Source organism: Cynocephalus volans, chromosome 14 (assembly GCF_027409185.1).
Source record: "Cynocephalus volans isolate mCynVol1 chromosome 14, mCynVol1.pri, whole genome shotgun sequence".
Taxonomy (NCBI): Eukaryota; Metazoa; Chordata; class Mammalia; order Dermoptera; family Cynocephalidae; genus Cynocephalus; species Cynocephalus volans.
In genome coordinates, this window is record NC_084473.1 from 83,115,157 (window position 1) to 83,134,722 (window position 19,566).

The 19,566-nt window shown below is 45.1% G+C and overlaps 1 protein-coding gene across 1 annotated transcript; it reads right to left on the reverse strand.

Annotated features, from left to right (window-relative positions):
* Positions 1 to 8,668: 8,668 nt before the first annotated feature.
* On the reverse strand, positions 8,669 to 9,397 carry LOC134362582 (zinc finger matrin-type protein 1-like). The gene has a single exon (XM_063077796.1). It carries the CDS (start codon positions 9,395 to 9,397, stop codon positions 8,669 to 8,671), a length of 729 nt encoding a protein of 242 aa, XP_062933866.1.
* Between the last annotated feature and the right edge of the window lie 10,169 nt (positions 9,398 to 19,566).

Below are 19,566 nucleotides of genomic sequence, written 5' to 3' on the forward strand. Positions count from 1 at the left end.
GCCGCCCGACACGCGCCAGGGCAGGTCTGGCTGGGCCCTTTCCTGTTCAAATGAGGGTTAGGAGAGGAGGAGGGGGCAGGCCAGGAGAACCGGGTGCGTGAAGATCTGCCCGGGAGAGGCCAGTGTCTCCCTCCATATTGTCCTTGCTCCCAGGAGCAACTGCTGAGGCCTGGAGGTAAACAGGGCAGATAGCCCTGGGGAGACCCACACTAGTGTGTGCGTTTTTTAAAGGTGAAATTCATATAACAAAAAACTAACCATTTAAAAATGTACAATCCAGTGGCATTTAGCACATTCACAGTGTTGTGTGACCACCGCCTCTACCAAGTTCTAAAACATATTCATCTCCTCAAAAGAAATCCCTGTACCCATTAAGCAGTCACTCCCTATGACCCCCTCTGCACAGATCCTAGCAACCACTAGTCTTCATTTTGTCTTATGGATTTACCTATGCTGGATATTTCATGTAAGTGGAATCATACAACATGTGGCAGTTAATGAATGGCTTCTTTCACTTAGCATAATGCTTCATCCACATTGTAGCACGTGTCGGTTCTTCACTCCTTTATATTGCTGAGTAATATTCAGTGGTATGTATATACCACATTTTGTTTATCTATTGATGGATATTTGTGTTGGCTATTATAGCTACATTTTGGTTATTGTGAATAGTGCTGCTATAAACACTCTTGTATAAGTATGTGTTTGACTACCTGTTTTTGATTTTTTCAAGTATATACCTAGGAGTGTATTGCTGGGTCACATGGCAATTCTATGTTTAACTTTTTGCGGAACTGCTCAACTGTTTTCCACAGTGGCTGTGCCTTTTTATATTCCCAGACACTGAGCATCCTGGCCTCTCTGAGTTCTCAATTGTCACATGGGGTCTGGGCACACACGTGCAACAATGTAGAGGGCTCCAATTTCCCCACATCCTCACCATCACTTGTTACTCTGTTTTTGTTTGTATTTTTTTGCATCCATCCTAGTGGGTGTGAAGTGGTGTCTCTGGTTTGCATTTCCCTAATGACTAATATGTTAAGTATCTTTTCCATAGGCTTGTTGGCCATTTGTATTTCTTCTTTGTATGTCTATTCAAAATACTTGCTATTTAGAAAACCCATCCTACATCTGTCTACCCACTCTCTCATGAGTGCCAGAGCATTGTGAAGGGAGTGACTTTCTCACTGATTCAGAGTTACTTACTGCTCTGTCAGGGTATCCCTAAAACCACAGACAGGAAAACCCTGGATAAGTTAGTTAAAGAACTTCTTGCTCTTGTGATAAATTAACCCGTAAATCTTAGTAGTTTACCCAGTACAAATGCACTGCATTGTTCTGTGACATTCAAATGCAGTGTGCCAGGTGGTAGAGGGTATTTGCTGTACTCAGTTCTGCAGGGGCCCAGGCTCTTTCTGCCTCAAGTTTCCCCCATCTTCAACTCTGGCTCCAGGGTTCACTGTGCAAAGAAAGAGAGAATGGATTACTCCTGGGGATGGTGTTGGGAGCTGGGAGTGGGTGGTATAGGGCTGGGGACCAGGCCTGCAAGAGTCAAAATCTCTCCGTCCACTTTCCACTGTCCAGAACTCAGTCACGTGGACCCAACTGAATTGCAAGGGGGCTGGAAGTTGGAGTTTAGGTTGGTTCCCAAGAGGGAAGGGAAATGGAATCAGTGAATACCTAACCAGCATTGACCACACGGACATGGCAGAAAGAGCTCTGGTTAGCATCGCTTCTCTGCTACCTACCTGCTTTCAGGCCTCAGTTCCCACACAGATAATTGAGGACAGTAGTACCAGCTGTGCCATGTGAGACACTGGGTATCTCAGGGCCAGATGAAATCCTAGATCTGCTTTATAATTTCTTGTTGATGAACTTTAAGGAGCTATCCCAGAGAGTCTCAAATCCCACCTTCTTGTGGGATGGCGTTTGGAAACACAATGAGGACATTTAGATGGCATATTAGTCCATTTCTGTTGCTTATAATAGAATACTTGGTACTGGGTAATTTATAAAGAAAATGAAATTTATTGCTTACAGTCTCTGAGGCTGGGAAGTACAAAGTCCTGGGAACACATCTGGTGAAGATCTTGGTGGTGGTGACAGAGACCTAGGGGTCTCACGTGGCAGAAGATGGCAGAGCAGAGAGAGATTAATCTCTCATGTGCTCTCCTTTTGTTTTGATTTTGGCAGCTGGCTGGTACAAGGATCAAACCCTGGACCTTGGTGTTATCAACACCATGCTCTCACCAACTGAGCTAACCAGCCAGCGTATCATGTGCTCTCCTTTTAAAGCCCTCAGAACCACGCCCTTGACAACCATTTTTAATCCACTCACTATGGCATGGTCCTACAATCTAATCACTTCTTCAAGGCCCCACCTTTCAATCACCATAATTGGTTTTCCCACCCTCGACAGTTCCAGTGGGGGCCAAGTTTCCAATATCTGGAACTTTGGGGGACACAATTTAAGCTTCAGTGAGTTTGGCGGGGGGGACATTCGATCCGTAGCAGGTGGTCACGTTGATTGGGGTGGGCTATGGGCTTTTAGTGGTTGGGGTCAGGGAAGCCAGATGCACAGCAAGGACCTTTCCTTTGACTTTCAAGTGTGCCTTTGGACATTCATTCAGTGAATAACCTGTTTGCAATTAATTATCAGAACTTAGAATGAAATTCCTCTTTACCTATCAACATAAAGTATCTTTTCCTCTCAGGTCTTACTTGCTCTGAATACAGTGGGTTTTAGTCCAGAAACCACATGTGCCTCTGCTGTCCCAAACTCCTAGTCTTTGCTACAGATCAGGTCGTGCTCTGACTTCTCTTCAGTGGACCTTTGTTCATAAGAAGGTGGTGGGAGTGTTTGGGGGTTTCATTATGTCACCTCCTACAATTGTGCCTGAGTGCTGGCTGGTTAAAATACTCATCAATTTATCGTAAAGCAGTCTCCTCTTTTATATTATAGTTTAGGATTTATGTGGATTTGTTTTGTAATAATGTGTGTAGGTAGAGTATGTTGTCTGTGAATCTCATGTCAGGGCAGTAAAAGTGTGTTGGTCTGATGAGGTTCAGAACTGCTGGATTCGGTCAGGGCTGAGTGACCCATGCCTGCTGTGGTGCTGGGCACAGAAGGGGTGCTCTTTTTTTTATTTTTATTTTTTAGGGTGGCTGGCTGGAATGGGGATATGAATCCTTGACCTTGGTGTTATCAACATGCTGCTCTAAGCAACTGAGCTAACTTAACCGGCCAGCCCAGAGGGTGCTCTCTAAATAGCTGTTGAAGGAAAGAATGGACCAAAGGATGAGCGTAAATATTAAAATAGTGCAATAAGAAAATGTCCAGAACATGAGCTGATTTTAGGTCAGACTCTCAGAGAACATTTTAAACTTTGTGAAATAAAAGCTTATTAAGTTGGTGTTCATTTTCCATTTGGAAATCTCATACTTCATTCTAAACCAAATCAAAGAAAAGCTGTCTGCATTGCTTTTTCTAGTCTCCAAAGGAAAAAGCTGCAAATATCAAACTAACCACCATCTAAGGGAACCCCAAACAGAAATACATGAATTAAACCTCTTCAAGTAAGGGATTAATAATTCCACTACTATCAATAAGAGAAATGAAAGCAGAATCCCCCTTACACAGAGAAATCACATTAGGTGCAAAGCAAAAAAAACAAAATAAAACAAAACAAAACAAAAACTGTCTTTAGAAAGTTTATTTCCAAGTTGGAGACCAGGTTAGTGGAATATGTGGCTGGTCTGTACCTGTTGAAGGTCAATATCCCAAAGTCAGTTAAGCATATATGTATCTCCACCAGTATCATCCCCCCCAGGACACACATTTGACTCTTTTTTTGGCCAAATTAATTTTCTTATTTTAGTGTTTTTATTCAAAAATTTTGGAAAACAAACAAACAAAAAAAGAATATCCAGTGTTTTTAAAATCATGTACAGAAATGGAAGTCTCTTTTCTGCTCCTGCCAATTCCAGACCCCTGAGTGAGCCTCTTGTTAAAAAGAAATTATTCAAACAAGACAAAAGCATGTCTGCCAATCCTTTTAATGTTGTACTGGGGCATTCTAACAGGCCTGGCCAAGGATTCTTTAATACTCTAGAGCAGGGATTGGCAAACTTTCTTTTAGGGCCAGATTTTTAAAACTTTGCTGGTCAGTCTCTGTTGCAATTACTGAACTCCAGTGTGAAAGAGTGGGTATGGCTGTGTCCCAATAAAACTTTATTTATAAAAACAGGCCCTGACTTAGCCCACATGCTGTGGTATGCTGATCCCTTAGGGGAACATACTATTTGACTTACTATTTACTATTAAGGTCTGGACTTCATGAATTTGAATGTTACTTTTAGAAGTTTGAAAAGTCGTGAGTAGGCTGGCTGGTTAGATCACTTGGGAGAGTGTGGTGCTGGTAACACTGAGGTTTTGTTTTGTTTTTGTTTTGTTTTTTGGCAGCTGGCTGTTATAGCAACCATTTTAAAATCTAAATCAGCAAACTTATTTCAGCATAAATCTCTCTTCCTCAAATACTTTTTATACCAACTTTACCATCCTGCTTGGTCTTTCCCTTCTTCGTGCATCAATGCAGGAGTAGAAGGAAGGAAATGAGGGGGTGTGGAGGGGGTGGGAGTACTGAATGGCAGTTAAGGCCTTGCTCAGGTCCTTAGGCAGTGGGAGCTATCTCTATCTCTATCTGTAACTATATCTACAGTAATATAGCTATGTAGTATATCTATATCTACAGATGCACATGCATATGCATTTATATTACTTTACATAGTTCAAAACATTCTCTGAGATTAATCTAAAATCAGCTCAAGCCCTGGACATTTTCTTACTGTTTAGCAGGCTTAGCTCAAGCCTGACAAGCAGAGTGGGGCCTCCACTCACCTCCTTGGCTGAACGTCTATACCTTGTGGCTCTGGTTCTGTCAGCAACACAGAAATGTGAGCCTGGGCTGGACACTTACTGGTGCCCTACCTTGAGTGAGTGGCTCTCCTATCTGGGTCTCGCAATTCTCACACGGATCACACCTACCTCACAAGGCGTTTTGACAATGGGCTCAGCCTCAGAGTGTGATGTGCTATGTGCCGTGGTTACTGAGTGCATGCCATTCCAGGCCCTGTGCCTTCCAGGCATTGTGTGTATACTGGTGAGCTAAGCAGACAGGATTTCTGTCCACAGGGAGCATATAGTATTGTGGGACTGACAAATAATAAAAGCTATGAAAAATTGTGCAATTAATGAGCCTGGTAAAGAAATAGAGACTCAGGTGAGACCCGAGGCTGGACTGTGTGTGTGACTGTGTTCATGTGTGTGATTGTGCATGGAAGGCATGTGTAAATGTGTTTGCCTATGCGTTTGCATGTCTTACTATGTAGTGTTCTGCGTATTCACATTCTGATTGGTGTTCATGGCTAGCTCAGCATTCATAGTGCTAAAGGAGCTTTTCCTAACACTGGGGAAAGTAAAATTACAGTTTTGTTTGCCTTGATAACAAGATACTGTGAATTTTTGCCTGAGCCATGAGTAAAACTGAGTCCAGGGTGACAATTTGCACATGGCTACTTCACCTGGTCTCTTTTTCCTGGGTTCCTGCAACCCAGTGTATTGATTCTTCAGAGGGACCTTCAGTTCTAGAATGATCAACAAGTATTAATAAGCCTTTGAATGGCCTGGACTAGCTTCTATGTAGGATGTTGCAGAGCTCACTGGGTCAGAGCCTGGGGCTGAGAGGCTTGGAGGATGACCATTTCTGGGCTTGAGGGTAAATCAGCCACTTTTCAGTGGGATCTTAAGGGATGGGGGTGGGGAGCTTCTTCCGAAAGCCAGTCAGAGCACCTACCTAGCCATCCCCACCCCTTTCCAGCTCTCCTGGAAGCACCCAAGGCTGCTCATTCATGTCCTGAGGACAGCCCCAAGTGAGGGTATCCACACTTGGGGTCCCAGACACGTTCAGTCACCTTGTTCCTAATATACACAGACACTTGGGCATACCTGTGAATCAGGGGACCCCGGGAGTGGATCCTTCTCCACCTGGATCAGAACGAGGAACAATTCTCTGTCTGGCTAATTCTGCTCTAGACACCTACCCAGGAGAAATAGAATTTTATCAGCAGGTAAGGCAGCCTGAGCCACCTGTGGGACAGGGGAGCCAGAATTGGGCCCAAGGCATGCAGGCATGGAGAAGGGCAGGGGCCATTTCCCCTCCAGACCCTCCTGTCTCCTGAGCTCCATCCTCTCTGTCCTTCCTTCCCTCCCTCCCACCTTCCTGCCACTCCTCCATGGTGCAAGCTTCTGGAAAGAGGTGCAAGTCTCAGTCTTGGGCTCCCTGGATCCCTGAGAGGACAAGCATATCTCCAGAAGTTTCCTTTCCAGCAGCCTGGATGCCCCACCACCCTGGATCGTGGGCTCTCAGTCCTCTTCTCAGTTCACAGAGACAGCCAGGTCTAGCCTCTGCTCAGCTTCTGGCCCTGAAGTGGACCAAACCTCTCAACCTGCCTCTCCCCAGACCTGAGACATGGTGCCTGTGCTGTGGGGGACAATGACGTAAATGCATGAACTCTCCAGGAAGAAACTTTCAGTCAAGTTGGGGAGCTCAGATGATGTGAAGTGCAGCTGAAACAGCCAAACACACGAGCCAAGCAGTTATCATTTTCTATTAAACACGACCAGCCCAGACTCTCCTAGAAAGCTCACACCATTTGGCTTGGAAACGTTTCCAAACTCCTTACACTGCTCTACATTTCTCTGCTCATAAATTCTTCCCAGATTTCCCCCTAAATTACTATCTATTCAAGTCTTTACCTGACCCCCAACCCCAACCTCTTAGCCTGTGATCGAGATAACGAAGTGTGGTTTAGGCTGGTGTTTTCACCCCTGGCCTCCCTCCTTCCTTCCTCCTTTCTGTTTTTGCAGCTGTTCATTTTATTCTCTACTAGATCTCAGTGTCTAAACAATGACTGGAATTCATCAAATATCGACTAAACGAATAGTGAATGCCTACTTTCCTACTAAGCTGTTTACACTTTGTTATTAATTTGCAGAAACTCTTCATCTGTCAAAGTTATATCAGCCAGGGTTAATCAGAAGACAGAAACCACACCAGTAATTTAAGCAGAGAAAATTAAATACAGTAAAGAGACATGTTAACTAATAAAAGATGGTTAACTGTCAGAAGGGGTCCAAGAGGACTCTAAAGCAGGGGTTGACAAACTTTTTCTGTAGAGGGCCAGGTAGTAAACATTTTAGACTTTGTGGGCAGGAGGCACAATCAGGGATATGATGTAGGTACTTAGATAACAGCACAGAAAACAAATGGTCGGAACCTTTTTACTGGTGAAATTCAAAATAAAATAACGAGTACATGTTTTGGAATACAGTTCTGTTAATGAGAAGAATGAAATCCATTTTGCTAGGAGAACACTTTGCTTAGTTGGGGTTCACATGTGAAAACCATTCTTAGCTCAAGGGCAGTACAGAAGCAGGTGGCAGGCTGGATTTGACCCACAGGTGGTAGTTTCCCTGCTATAAGCCCCACCTATGGGGTGGAGAGACCCAGAAGCTTGGAAGAGTCTCTTCCTTGTGACTGAGATTCAGACTTCTCCAGAGATAACCGGGTCGCACAGCCCACCAGTGACAAAGAAATTGGTTGGAAGGCTTAGGCTGCAGCTAGACATCACACACACTTGCTGTCACACAAAAGGGCAAAGGGAAAAGGAGTCCCTTCTAAAGGTACTTACAACGACCCTCTGCATCCCCTACTGGCCGAGATGAACATCAAGCTAACTGGCAAACCAGACGGGCGTGGTCCAGTTCCACAAAGGAGCCGCTTGGAGATGAGGCAATGATTCGAAAACTGGCACGGGGATATTAATACAGAGTGCTGCAAGTGATTTTTTCCCTCAATCTGTTGCTTGCCTTCAGAAATAATTATTTATTGAAAAAGTCTCAGTATAAAAGTGAAAATCTGCCTCCCACCTCTGTCCCCCACCCACTCAATTCTTGGTCCCCCAGAGCCCAGAGTTATCAGTGTACTCTGTATCATTTCGGAGCTGTTCTGTGCATATATACAATGCTTATTTTAAAATCTCCGTTTTACAAATTTTACAACAAAATCTTCTGCTTTACATACATTTTAAATATTTTTGCAATTGCATCTATTAATTTTTCTTGTTTCATGGCCCCTGGCTAATGAGTCCTGTTTAGAAAGGCCATCCCTACTCCTAGATTAAAAACAAATTTCTGGGGCCGGCCTGTGGCTCACTTGGGAAAGTGCAGTGCTGATAACACCAAGGCCACAGGTTCGGATCCCATATAGGGATGGCCGGTTAGCTCACTGGGTGAGTGTGGTGCTGACAACACCAAGTCAAGGGTTAAGATCCCCTTACCGGTCAACTTTAAAAAAAAAAAAATTTCCTACCCTTTCTTCTGATACTTTTATATTTTACTTTTTACATCTGTATCTTAAGTGAGATGGGTTTTATCAGCACCGCACTCTACCGAGTGAGCGACGGGCCGGCCCCCTGGGTGAGATGGGTTTTATATTGGAATGGAGTGTGAGGCAGGGATGAGATTTTATTTTCTTTGCAGCTGGTGGCTGCTTCATTGCTTTCCAATGGATTCACATCACGTAATACCGGGACCCCCAACCCCCAACCCTCAGTAACAAGTGCCCAGGATGGCCTCGTCCCACAAGTCCCTCTCCTCCGGGCCGTGTCCGCCAGGCCCCTTCTCTCTGCGGGATCTTCTTCCCCTTTTCGCGGTGGCTCCACGGTGGCTCTTCCTTCTGCGACTGGGCTTCTCTGCACTGGCTGGTGGCCGCTCGGCCCCGCTCCTGCCGAGGCCTCTGTTCTCTTTGTGGGCATCAGCCTCCCCGGCGACTCCTCCTCTTCGGTCCTCCCTGTCCCTTGTCCGCTGGCCTCGGTCTCGATGGCCCGCCCGCTGGATGGGGCTGCGGTCCTCGCAGGGGAGGCCACGGGGACCGTCCCTGCCTCGTGCTCTGTGGGGCCCAGGCTTCTCGTCTTGCACAGGGGGGCTTGGAAGCCATGGGTTTCCGAAGAAGCGGTCGTGATTTTTCTGACGGTGGTTTAGAGATTCCAGTCTCTGTCTGGGGTGATGAATTTCAGGCCCGGGAGGTACCTGGCTGTCCACTGTCCTCAGGCTTTCGTAGGGCGTGGGGAACTCTTGTAGCCTCCCAAAGGAGGGTCGCTGCTCCAGCTTCGGAGGTTTAGGGCCAGCGTGGCTCCTTTCTTGGGAGGCAGAGTCTTCTGTCACCTTTGCAAAGCAAACCTTTGGTTTTAATCCTCTGGCTTTCTGTTTTCTAATATAATCCTGAAGTTCATGTTGAAAAGAGTCATAAGTCTTAGCATTTTCTCTTCTGTTGACCATGGATGAATCTCTGTTAGGGAAAATGGGGGAAAACTTTCTGTTAAATGTGTTATTTTGCTATGAATGTTTTCTTTGCCCCCCAGAAAAGATCAGAGTCAACTTTCTAGGGGATATCAGGAAATGCTCACATGGAAAAAAAAAATTTCTGGGGGGAGATTATATTATGCCGTATATTGTAAATAGTATGTAGTCATTGATGTTGAAAATGTATATTTTTGACATAGACTGAGAATCTTGAAATATAATCGACCAACCAAATGAATCTTAAAACACACTAAATTTGAGGATCTATAAATATATAATAAATGTAACACATAAATATGTATTAAAATTTATCAGTGGTTTATGTATTATTTTAGTCTTTCTTATTTTTTTATTTTTTATTTTTTTGGCCCTAAATACTATTACTTGCATAATAAAAATAGGAAAATTAAGTCATCTTAAGAAAGCAAGAACTAGCCAGTTAGCTCACTTGGTTAGAGCTCAGTGCTGATAACACAAGGTCAAGGGTTCATGTCCCCCAAATGCCAGCTGCCAAAAAAGAAAGAAAAGAAAAGAAAGAAAATGAAAAAAATATCAAGCAACTAAATTGAACTAAAATCATTCATAAATGCTGCAAAAACAGAACTGGCTAGCTTATATATGAAGAAAGAAATAATAGAGATCAATACACATATTCCCAGGTCACTCACACACTATCTACTTTAAATCTAATAGCTGGGGTGAAAAAATAGAGGGAGATGCTACTTAGCATGTTAAAATTGGAAACTGTCATTATTCCTTTTTTTTTTTTTACAAATGAGGAAACTGAGTCAGAGAGTTTAAGTAACTTACTTAACTCCTGGCCAAAAATTGAAAACAGGATTTGAACCGGCAGAGAGGGTCCAGTGCCTCTGACTTAGCCACACGCTGTATCTCAGAATGCTTTTCATGTCTGATATTGGTACCAACCTTACAGGTGTCATGAGGACTGCAAGAGTGATTGGAAATGATGGGCTTGGGACAGTGCTGGGTGCACAGCAATGGTCAGTGACTGTTAGCTATGAATATTCTCATCGGGATGCTGGAACGAGCAGCAGCATTAAATGTGTTAAATAGACCAGTGGTCTATTCTGAGAACTCGCCTCCATTTTAATTTGTCTTTCCATTTACTCAAAGTGAGTATTGTTTGTGCTAAAAATATAAAAGCCTATCACAGCAGCAATATACACAGTAAAATCAAATTCCCCCTAATTCCACCCTCCAGGGATAACTACAGGGCTGGTATCTTGGGTGTATTACTCCAGACTGCTATCTGAGCCATAATCCACCATGTGTGAAGTCAGATTGTACATTCTGGTTTGCAATTCAGCCTTTTTCTTCCCAAACAATGCATATAGATCTGTTTCCTATTTCAGTGCATAATGGATCTATCTCACTTTTAAGAGGGCTGCTTGGTGTGCTGGAGCAGCTGTGGGACATGATTTTTTTTTTTTGAAACCAAATCTCTGCAAATTTAGGTTATTCCTACTCTTCTGCTCTGGCCAACAAAGCCAGCAGTGATTTGCATACACAAGATGCCCTGGGCCCAGAGGGAGGGCTGCAGGGCCGGGTCCCTCACCCTTGGGCAGGTCTGGCAGTCTGATCCTAGAATAGAACCTAATGAGACTGAAGTTACCAGCAGAGGTTCTTTTGCGGAGAGTTCTCGGTGATTGATCCAGATTCTGGCACGGTGAAATGGAATTTAGAGTGGGCTCAAATCACCTCCTCAGTATGGAAGTATGAGGAAGAGTGAGAAATTGAACAGCAAAGGGTTTTGTTAGTATGGAATGGCGGTGCAGAGCCCTGCATGCCCAGGGTGAGAGAGGAAGGTGCCAGTGCGAAAAGACAGGGTGCCCATCCCCTGGAGGACAGGCCTCCAGGGCACAGGTGTGGCTGGTTTCAGATGTGCAATCCTGGTCCAAGTGCCTTTGGACAGGTCATAATGACTTTGGGCAGGCCACAACTCTGGGAAGGTGTGGGATTGGAGCCAGGCTGGTCACTTACTCATGTGCTGACTTGCATAATTGTCTTATTTATTTCAGGTCTCAATTTCCTCATGTGTAGTGCACCCGGTGGTATGAGGTTCAAATTGGTATGATATGGGATGTCCCCACCACCAAAGGACACATTTTCACTAAGCACGTGCTCGGAGCCAGGTGCGATGCTTGGCATTGGGCACATACGCAAACTCAATGGACATGTTCTCTGCCTGGGGGAGCTTAGAGTCTTGTATGATGGTCAGGCAATAAACACCCTCCCAGCCCACGTGTGCAACACAACTATGACAAGTATTCACATGGAGAGAGAGATGGGGTCCAGGCTGTTTTACTGGGAGGAGGATGGGAGGGGTGAGGGAACGGACATTGGTAAGAGTGACAGTTCCTGCTTTTTTCTGTCCCCACCACTGGCCTTGCTTAAATAGGTCTCAGATGTTGGCAGAAAACTCATGTGCCATGAGAGCCATCAAGACTGCCTGTGTCACTAAACATCCCTGGAATGCACCCTCCGTCCTCGCTGCCCGGTCACCTCTCACCCGCACTACAAATTAGCCCCATTGTGGTCTTCCTTCATCCACTCTGACCCTCCCTTTGAGCCATTCTCCAAGAAGCAGCCAGGGGAATCTGTTTGAAATCCATCTGATTTTGACTCCTACAGCCAAACATGTCCATGTTTCCCCATTGTCTAACCTTTAATAAGGCTCCAGACCACCTGTGTCTGGCTTCTGCCCATTCCTGGGTCTCCAAGAGCTGCCCACACTGCGGCCCTCCATTTTTCCCAGCCTTTCTCTCAACTCCAGGCTCCTGGATCCTCTGCTCAAGCAGTCTCCAGTGTCCCTATCCCCTGCCCTGACCTGCCTGGCCAACGTCTACTCTTTCCTCACATATCTGCTAGTTGTCATCCCCCTGCCCCCTCTTCAGCCTCCTCTCATGCCCCTCTCAGTTTAGTTTCTCAACTGGGATGCTCTTCTATTTAAGTCAAATATGGCCACAATAGAGTAGAAAGCAAAATTTGCAAAGCAGGTCCAGTTGAAACCAAGTCCTCTAAGGCATTGCCTTCCATTTAGAGCTCCCCTGAGACCCAGTAGACTCCAGTCCACTCTCTCCTGACAAGGGAATCTGTGGGAGTTTGGGGAGCCTGCCCTTCCCACAGGCTCTCCCTCTCCATTAAAGCCAGTCCTGCCTTCCACCGCTGCTCCCCGCTTTCCTCACCTCCCCGGCAGCACCGGCAGCAGGTCCCACCCAAATCAGACCACTTCTCTTCACCCGAACTGTGGGGGCCAGGCTGCCACGTCTCTTCTGGATCAAGGCCGGATCAGGGCCAGACCAATTAAGTCACCTCTTAACTGGTCTCCAAGCTCCTGCTTGCTGAGTCTATTTCCAAACAAGCAGTCAGAATAATCCTTTCAGTGTAGTGTAATCCCAGCTAATGTCACTTCTCTCCTCAAAACCATTTTAGGGCTGGCCTGTGGCCCACTTGGGAGAGTGTGGTGCTGATAACACCAAGGCCACAGGTTCAGGTCCCTATATAGGGATGGCCAGTTAGCTCACTTGGGAGAGTGTGGTACTGACAACACCAAGTCAAGGGTTAAGATCCCCTTACCGGTCATCTTAAAAAAAAAAACTAAAACAACAACTATCAGTTTCCTCTCTCCCTCACTCGGAAGTCCAGATCCCCACCGTGCCTATAAGGCCTGATGCTACTGGTGGCCCCACTGTCCTGAGGTCTCTGGTTTCTGTCTGACAACATCCCCCTGGGTCCCCCTTCCAGCTGCTCTGGACTCTGGAACATGCAGCACCCTTGGCCTCAAGCCTTTGTGGTTCTCAGTCCCTAAAGCTCTTCACCTCTTAACCTACACCAGAAGACTTTTTACCTCCCTGGTCTTAGCTGGAATGTCACCTCTTTTTTTTTTTTTTTTTTTGGCGGCTGGCAGTAAGGGGATCCAAGCCTCACCTTCTCAGAGTTTTGACACCCCTGCCCCCAACATGGGACACCCTCTGCCCCTTCCTTGCTGTATTTTTTCCCATGGTATCACCATCACGTAACACAATGCTTCTGGATATTGTTAAAATGCTAATTCTGATTCTGCATTTCTATCAAGCAAACTCAGACCACATTGTGAGTACCAAGGATTAACAAATAAATTAATTTATAAAATTTGGTCCATTTTCTATCTCACCATATTTGAATATAAGCTCCTCATGAGCAGAGATTCCTTATTCACTGATGTTTCCTCATCAATGTCAAATTGCACTTGACATAAAGTACCATAGATGCTTAATAAATACTTGCTGATTGAATAAATGGCTGAAGACAGACCCTGACCTCTCCCGACGTGTTCAGATCCACTAGGAATGGCAGATCTAAGGAGTCCTACCTGCCCCCTCTGTGCAGCCATCTTCCCTCCCAACTAGCACTCTAAATGCTGCCAAGCATTAGAGCAAAAGAGAAATGTGTTCTGTTCATCTCTTACCTGGAATCACCACCATGCATTAGTTTACTGAGAGAAATTTCCATAAACAGATGGAACACTCACCTCCTCAAGTCTTTGGGGTGTGGAAGTCGAAGTCCTGTGGACCCCACAGAGCAAGAGGTCCAAATACAAAATAAAAAAAAAACAACAAAGAAAAAAAATAAATAAACAGAGCACAGAGGTCTACTTGGTTAGAGTCTGAGAAGGAAGTCAGGAGCCCTAGCGCAGGGTGGCAATTTCACTCTGAGGTCCAGGAGAATACTAGGTCCTTGCACCTCACACCTCTGTAAACAGGAAAGCAGGAAGCCACGCCCTTCCTTTGTCTGGGGCTCCTGGGTTGCAAGTCTCCTCATGCCACAGCTCCAGGATCTCAGGAAAAACAAATCCAATCTCACTCCCCTAAGGTGATTCAGGAACACAAAGGATGTAGGAATGCAATCAGTGCTGTTAAATCCTGTTTGAAGAGTTTATCTTGAAAAAGTTTATTTATTTATTTATTTTTAAAAGATGACCGGTAAGGGGATCTTAACCCTTGGCTTGGTGTTGTCAGCACCACGCTCAGCCAGTGAGCGAACCGGCCATCCCTATATAGGATCCAAACCCTTGGCTTGGTGTTGTCAGCACCGCACTCTCCCGAGTGAGCCACTGGCTGGCCCCTATTGAAAAAGTTTAATAAAACACAATTCTTAAATTGTGAACTATAGTATATCTGCAGAAATGTGCACAAAACAAAAATCTACGGCACAGTGATCTATCGTAAAGACAATGTCCATCCAACCCCCATTCAGGTCAATAAGCAGAACACTTTCCCCTCCTAACGGTAGCTGCCCCGCTTGTCCCCCACTAGCCTTGTTTTTATAGTAATTTCATCCTTATTTTTCTGGATAGTTTATCACTTAAGTATTTAAGTCTCAAAATACTATAGTTTTGCTTGTTTCTTTTTGTTTCAAGTTTATATAAATGACATTGTACAGTGTGCACTTTTTTCTTTTCTTTTTTGTTTCTTTTTTAATGCTATTTTCTTTTTTTCTCTTTTTTTTTTGTTTTTTCCTAGTGTGCACTTCTTTTGCTCAACATACTTCCGAATTTTACAATATGCTCATTTTTCTTTTTCTTTTTTTAAAAGATGACCGGCAAGGGGATCTTAACCCTTGACTTGGTGTTGTCAGCACCACGCTCTCCCAAGTGAGCCATGGGCCGGCCATTCAACATGCTCCTTTTTGCAGCTGTATAGTATTCCATTCTATGAAATACATACATATATATGTGCATATACGTATATGTATGTATTTCACAAACACATGTATGTGTGTGTATATATATGTGTAGATAGGGATAGTCATAGATCATTTATCTAGTCATGGGCATTGTGTTTGTCTCCAGACTGGGGCCACTTTATTTTATTTATGTATGTATTTATTGGCGGCTGGCCAGTACAAGGATCCAAATCCTTGACCTTGGTGTTATAACACGATGCTCTAACCATGGCACAACAATCCAAAGCCCTCCATTTTAAACAGCACTTTTGTGAATATTCTTTCGTAGCTCTCCTGATGCACATAAGCCTGCATTATGATAGAGTGTTTACATAAGAGTGGAATTTCTGTGTTACCCACCATAGTTTATTCAGCTTTGCCAGACATAGTAATACCCTCCTCCAGCAGTGTTTGAAGGCTTCACATTCTTTCCAACACTGGGAATCGTCAAACCTTAAATTCTGTACCTAACTCTGATTTTAATCTACATTTCCTGTTCACCGTGGTACTGAGTAGCTTTTCTTCTATGTATTGGCCCTCTGCATTTTCTCTTTTGTGATGTTGCTGGTCGGGGTCCCTTGAACATTTTTCTGTTGGGTTGTTGGCATTTTTCCTTATCTATATTCTGCAAGTGAGCCTTTTGCTGGCTCTGTGTGTGTGGAGATAGCCCACTCTTCGCCTTGTATTTTCATTCTCTTGGTGGTATCTTTTGATGGACATTCTTTTTTTTTTTTTTTTTTTTTAAAGATGACCGGTAAGGGGATCTTAACCCTTGACCTGCTGTTGTCAGCACCACGCTCTCCCAAGTGAGCCAACCGGCCATCCCTGTACGGGATCCGAACCCGTGGCCTTGGTGTTATCAGCACCGCACTCTTCCGAGTGAGCCACAGGCTGGTCCTCGGTTTTAGTGCTTCTTAATGTCATATTTAAGACATTTTTCTAACCCAAGGCCAGGTTTCTCTTCCTGAGCACTATTGACATTTGGGGTCAGATAATTCTCTGTTGTAGAGGTTGCCCTGCGCATCACTGGCCGTTTAGCAGCTTCCCTGGCTTCTACCCACCAGATGCGTCTTCCCTCAGAATGACAACCAGAAATGTCTTCAGACATTGCCAAACAGCCCCTGGGAGGCAATATTGTCCCCGTTTGAGAACCATTGCCATAGATCATAAAGATATTTTCATTTGATGTCTTATAAAAAGCTTCACAGATATACGATTCAGCTGGAATTGATTCTTGTGCAAGCTGTGGGGTAAGCATCCTACTTCATTTCTCTGAAGATATAAGTGAAAAGCTAAAGTGTTTTTTCTATTCTGTCACTCAACAATCAACACAGAAGACTTCTGTGACCAAATATGTGGGGTTTTTTTCCCTCACACACCAAGCAAGCAATTGATTCTGCTACAAGGCACCAGCTGGGTGTCCTCTAATTCAATGCAACCTGACACTGTCTACCTGGAGGTAGCTTCAGATTCCACGGGGTGAGGGATCAGTCCCCAAGACCATCCCCCATCCTCCCACTTCAGATGCCAGTCGCCAGCCCCAGGTTATTTTGCCTGGGCTTCTGACTCACCAGCTATCAATCAGGCTTCCCGCAGCCCTCTCTTTGTGTTCCATTAATTTGCTAGAGCAGCTCACAGAACTCAGAGAAACACTTATGTTTATCGGCTTATTATAAAGGCTATTACAAAGGATATTGATGAACGCCAGATGAAGATATGGATAGGGCAAGGTATTAGGGTAAGGGTGCAGAGCTTCCATGCCAGCTCCGAGTGCACCACTCTCCGGGAACCTCCGCATGTTCCACTACCTAGAAGGTCACGAAACCCTGTCATTTAGGTTTTCATGGAGGCTTCATTACATAGACATGATTGATTAAATCATTGGCCATTGGTGATCAACTTAACCTTCAGTCCCTTTCCCCTCCCCAAAGGTTAGGGGGTGGGGCTGAAAATTTCAACCCTAATCCTGCCTTGGTCTTTCAGGTGACCAGCCCCCGTCCTGAAGGTACCTAGGGGATGTCAACTCACGGACATTCAAACAGACAGTCACCACTTGGAAGATTCCAGGGATTTTAGAGGTTGTATGCTAGGAAATGGGACAAAGACCAAACACATGTATATAACAGATACCATACTTTCCTAACACCATTTATTTATTTATTTACTTATTGACGGCTGGCTGGTATGGGGATCCAAACCCTCGGACCCTTGGGTCTTGGTGTTATAACAATGTACTCGAACCAACAGAGCTAACTGGCTGGTCCCCACAACACCATTTGTTTAAAAGTCTTTCTCACTGCTCTGAAGTGCTGCCTTTGTTATTAAACAAATGTCTGTTCATGGTTCTGCTTTCTGTATTCTGTTGTATTTTTGCACTAATACCCCTCTGTCTTAGTTACTATGGTTTCTTTTCTTTTTCTTTGTTTTTTTGTTTGTTAGTTACTATAGTTTCATGAGAAGAGTTTATATCTGCTTGAGCAAGTCCTCTCCCTATCTTAATTCCTTATTCGAGTATGTGAGTATGTGTGATTATTCCCAGCATTTTGCTTTCCACATACATTTTAAATTTGGCTTGTCAACGTTCTTTTCCTTTTTTTTTTTTGGTGACCGGTAAGGGGATTGCAACCCTTGGCCTGGTGTCACCCACACCGCGCTCAGCCAGTGAGCGCACTGGCCATCCCTATATAGGATCCGAACCCACGGCCTCGGCACTCCCAGAGCCTCGGCGCTCCCAGAGCCTCGGCGCACTCAGCCGAGTGAGCCACGGGGTTGGCCCTGGCTTGTCAACTTTCAAAAACACTTGCAATTTTGCTTGGGACTGCCCTATCTATAGGGCCGTTTAAGCAGAACTGACATTGTTCCAATATTATTTCAATATATGCGCATGGCTTATGTCTCCTTTTATTTGGGTAATCTTTATTCTTTTATGTTCCGCATGGCTGACTTTGTCCACCAAACCTCTCCTAATCACAAGATAATGAAAGGCCACAACTTTTAAGTCCTAGGCCCAATGCCCCATAAGATGTTTGTGAAATTTTTTTTTTTTTTTTTTTTTAAAAGATGACCGGTAAGGGGATCTCAACCCTTGGCTTGGTGTGGTCAGCACCATGCTCAGCCAGTGAGCAAACCGGCCATCCCTATATAGGATCCGAACCCGTGGCCTTAGGTGTTATCAGCACCGCACTCTACCGAGTGAGCCACGGGCTGGCCCTAAGATGCTTGTGAAATTTGCTTGTTTGCTTACTCAAGTCAGACTTCAAGATTAGCTTTGCGGCAGTTTACAAAGATAAGAACTTTATTGAAAGTAAGTTTACAATATGAAGAAATTTGGGAGAAATGAGGATAAGGTGGGAGAAAGGAAGATAAGTTAGGAGAAATAAGATGAGGTGGAGGCTTGAGGCTGCTACACTGCCTGGCTGAGTAGCCACCCAGCCTTCGTGTGATCACCGTCTGTGTTCAGCAGGTTGGCCCTTTGAGACCGTCCCCTCTTTTCTGCCTAGAAGCCACTAGCCACCTCTTTTCCTTCCAGACTAGAGTACAGCCCTCTCTCCTTTCAAGGCCCTCGGGTCTGTGCCCACCCTCCTCTGCATATACTCTCACACACGCTGAGGCCTGTGCCTCCCTCCTTCCTTTCGAGGTCTGTGGTAAACCCCTCTTCCTCCCTCTTCACCCCTCCAGGGAGACCCTCGGCCTCCTGGAGTCCAGCCAGCACCTATCTGTCCTGTGCCCGGCATACTTCCTCCTGGATTCTTTTTTTTTTTTTAAAGATGACTGGTAAGGGGATCTTAACCCTTGAGTTGGTGTTATCAGCACCACGCTCACCCAGTGAGCCAACCAGCCATCCCTATATGGGATCCGAACCCGTGGCCTTGGTGTTCTTAGCACCACACTCTCCCGAGTGAGCCACGGGCCGGCCCCTTCCTCCTGGATTCTATCCCAGCTCCCTAAAGGGGGGAATTCAAACCTGGACCCGACGCTCAGGCCTGGGCTCCAGTGTAACGCCCGACAAATTACTCAGTCTTTCTGAGCCTCAGCTTGTAAAGTGGTGGTAATACTGTGAGTAGGGACCCCTAGTCTCCAGGCCCACCATGATACTTACGGATATCCATCCTGCCTGTGGGGGTCTGATGGAGTTTGGATGTGTTGTCAACTCCAAAACTCATGTGGAAATCTGATCCCCAATGTGGCAGTGTTGGAAACTGATTGAGTCATGGGGGCGGATCCCTCATGAATGGATTAATGTTCTCCCTGGGGGAGGGGGATTTGATGAGTGAGTTCTTGCTCTATTAGTTCCCGTGAGACCTGATTGTTTAAAGGACCCTGGCACCTCCTCTCTCTCTCTCTCTCTCTCTCTCTCTCTCTCTCTATTGCTTCCTCTCGCCATGTGATCTGCTTGTACCCACCAGCTGCCTGCCACTTTC

Excerpts from the sequence above, each read along its gene's own strand:
- LOC134362582 (XM_063077796.1), bottom strand. The coding sequence starts at position 9,397 with ATGGTCAACAGAAGAGAAAATGCTAAGACTTATGACTCTTTTCAACAT.